General features: G+C 46.3%; 1 protein-coding gene across 1 annotated transcript; it reads left to right on the forward strand.

Moving 5' to 3' along the window:
• Window positions 1-2,704: 2,704 nt before the first annotated feature.
• LOC139189545 (translocon-associated protein subunit alpha-like) lies at window positions 2,705-3,019 on the forward strand. The gene has a single exon (XM_070808516.1). It carries the CDS (start codon window positions 2,705-2,707, stop codon window positions 3,017-3,019), a length of 315 nt encoding a protein of 104 aa, XP_070664617.1.
• Window positions 3,020-3,223: the final 204 nt, after the last annotated feature.

Here is a 3,223-nt window from a genome sequence, read left to right on the forward strand (position 1 = left end):
CTGTAAAATCTGTGAGATCTGGAGAAAGCTGTCTGGAGCAATGCAATAGCTGATGCACAAATGTTGATGGACCATATTTCGGGATTCGAGGGACCACAATGTTTCGAGGTTCAGGTGGTGGAGATGAGGGGCTGGTGGCTGAACTCGGTGAGGAAGGGGGTCAACCCAGATGGCGAGGTCGGAGGGATTGTAGAGGACGACATCAGAGGTGAGGAAAGGTCGCAGTGAGAGTTGAGACTGCCGAGTTTTTCGACATGGCCATAGTCGTTTCCTTGCCGGAGATGGAGTTGTCGATGGTGTTGTGGGTGACGAAAAAGTGGCTGGTGGTGGTGCGCTCAGGGTCGCTGGTGGCTGGTGGCTGGTGGTGCCACTACCAGATCTGAAAAATTGAAAGTCTCGCGGGAGGGAGAAAGAGAGGAAATGGACGATCGGGGAACCAGGAACCCCCTTCTGCAGCGAAATCAATGGAAACCCTAGCGATTTGCAGGTGGAAGCTAAAATCTGGAAATTTTGCAGGTTTAAAGAAGGCGGAAGCTGAAATCTTAGTATCAGTAAGCTCCTGTGGTCAGCAGACTTCCAATTTTCAAGGTCAGGTGGCTATCCACTGCCAAACTCAGTGGTTCCTTAACCAGGCTTTCTCTCATGAATTAGAATCATTTGGTCATCAAATCCTGATGCAAGAAACCGACCATGTTTAACCCACCTGCACCTTGTGATCACCCCCACCCGTGGCAAGCCTAAGTCTACCAGGTTGAACGTTAATGGAGAAAATTTGCATTCCCTCATGTCTAATCCAACTGGGCTTCTCTGAAATCATCTTTGCTACTTATTTCCAGAACCTAACAAAACAATACCACCTTTGTGTCGAAGAAGAAACCCTTTCTTTGAGCGCGTTGAGAGAGATTGAAGAGAGATTGAGAGATTGTTGTGTAAGCGAGCCAAGGCAGCGGCATATGGATGGAAGTTGTGCATCATCTCTGGGCGTTTTGAGATTTAGCCATGAGAGAGAGATTTGTCATTGTCGTCGTGCAGCAGGAGATCGCAGAAGGAAAGGGCATCTTCCTCAACTTCTTGCTGCTAAAAATTTGAGAAAGTTTCCATCTTTGTGATCTGGGTAATGGTGCGATTGATTTGTTTGTGTTGTTGGTTGCGTTTGGTAGTGGTTTTTGTATCCAGAAGCTTTGAAATTTGCATCTGGTAGTGGTTTTTGGGTTATGCAGATTCATGGTGGAGGTGAAAAAAATGAAAGAGAACTGACACAACTTTTCGTATAGATTCCCACAGACGTCGCCAAATGTTGATGCACAAAACCAGAGGTCTTGGAACAATGTAAATCCATACGTGAATCTGCAAGAAATTTAAATAACACAAGATGTATCGTGGTTCACCCCAAGGTTTGGGCTACGTCCACACTGATTATGTATTTCTCTGTTTGTGAGGGAGAGAGATTCAGAGCCTCTAAGGCCTCGTATTTAGATTTCGTACAAATACTCGAGGGACTTAAATGTAATTATGTGATAAAGGAAGGGGCAAATATGTAATAAGTGAGGAGTCCTTATTCTATAAAAGGACCTCTCACCCTCACAATTAGAGGAGGGCCAATTCCTAAGCCTGAGGTCTCTGATATTCAGAGGAAGCCTCCTCACCTCAGAAGTTTCACTCTCACCTCACAAACTCTCTCTCCCTCACAGATAAATACATAATCAGTGTGGACGTAGCCCAAACCTTGGGGTGAACCACGATACATCGTGTGTTATTTACATTTCTTGCAGATTCACGGTCAGATTTACGTTGTACCAAAGTCCTCACTGATTTTGTGCATCAACATTTGGCGCCGTCTGTGGGAATCGACACGAAAAGCTATGTCGGTTCTCTTTCATTTTTTTCATATCACCACCGTGAATTTGCAGAAACCCAGGAACCTCCACAACATCCGTCACCAAACAGCAACTTTCTTTCGCCACACAGGCACACCCGAGACACATCCAGAACCTCTCCTACGCCATCTCCTAAAAGCCAACGATGCCCAGGGGTCTATTCGTAAAAACACAACATCCCTGCAACCATACCAATCCGTGTGCCATTAGGTGGTGTACCTCTCGGCCCCTCTGAGTCTTCTCTCCCCACCATCCCATCGAGCCAAAGTCCGCCGACGTCGACATTGCTCCTGATCAACCAGGCCCGGCTCTTACTCCGTCAGGCTCTCTCCCAGTTTCCCATACATTTTTTGTCACTCCATCTCTACCTATAAAGGCCAACACGCTGCCTCTAGTGGAGCCGACAGTAAGGGCAATGCCAAGCCGCCGTCTGCAAGTCGTCTGCGTGACATACGCATGATTTTCGATCTGAATCGACCGACGAACGGCGAGTCTGATTGTGACTCCAACGATTCCCAAGGGTCTACTACAACCAAGCCAGCTGCGGGAGTTTCGTCCCTCAATGAAATCGAGATTCTCCCTTATTCTTGACATTTCTCGATCAAAGCAAAAAACCTAGTTGGATTAAGGGTTTTCTGCAATGGAAAATCAGCAGCAGATTGCAATGAAATTGAGATTCAACCATATCTGCGTTTTCTGTGGCAGCAGTGCTGAAGACAATCTCTTAGCCACGACCCAGCACGGAGCGCACCACTGCCTATTTTTTCTCTACATCTTCGACATCTGCACCCCACCCCACACTACAGAAGAAGCTCCAACCACCGCCCATGGCTACCAGTGCGATTAGGGAAATGGATGCTTCTGACACTGTGGAAGAAAGCAATGATCTCAAGATTGTTGGCGAAGATGTCCAAGATTTTGGAGATAGAAGTTTTAACCTAGCTCCCGGAGTTGATACAATATGTGTCTTCCCCAAAAACATCACTAAAACGGTGGCGGCAGGGAAAGAGACTGAAATACTGGTTGGTCTGAAAAATGATGGAAAGTCAAGCTTGAATATGATTGCAATCAAAGCCAGCGTTCACCTTCATTTCGATAACAATCTGCTGGTTCAGAATCTTACTGCCCAAGGAAGAAGTTGAGAGGTTCAAGAGAACCCCTTTTGCACAGAAGGCGGAGATGGACCAAAATGCCAGAAGCTTGCCATCAATGTCACCTCCAGCAGTACCACCATCATGGCCTCTGAGAATAATAGAGAAACAACTTTTTTGGAAAATGCCAAGTGGAAAAGCAACGAAGAAGATAAGTTTTCTTCAAATTCATATCATGTTACTGGAAACCACATC

Source organism: Malus domestica, chromosome 11 (genome assembly GCF_042453785.1).
Source record: "Malus domestica chromosome 11, GDT2T_hap1".
Taxonomy (NCBI): domain Eukaryota; kingdom Viridiplantae; phylum Streptophyta; class Magnoliopsida; order Rosales; family Rosaceae; genus Malus; species Malus domestica.

Bases quoted from the DNA above. Each gene is read 5' to 3' on its own strand.
- LOC139189545 (XM_070808516.1), top strand. From the start codon at position 2,705: ATGGCTACCAGTGCGATTAGGGAAATGGATGCTTCTGACACTGTGGAA.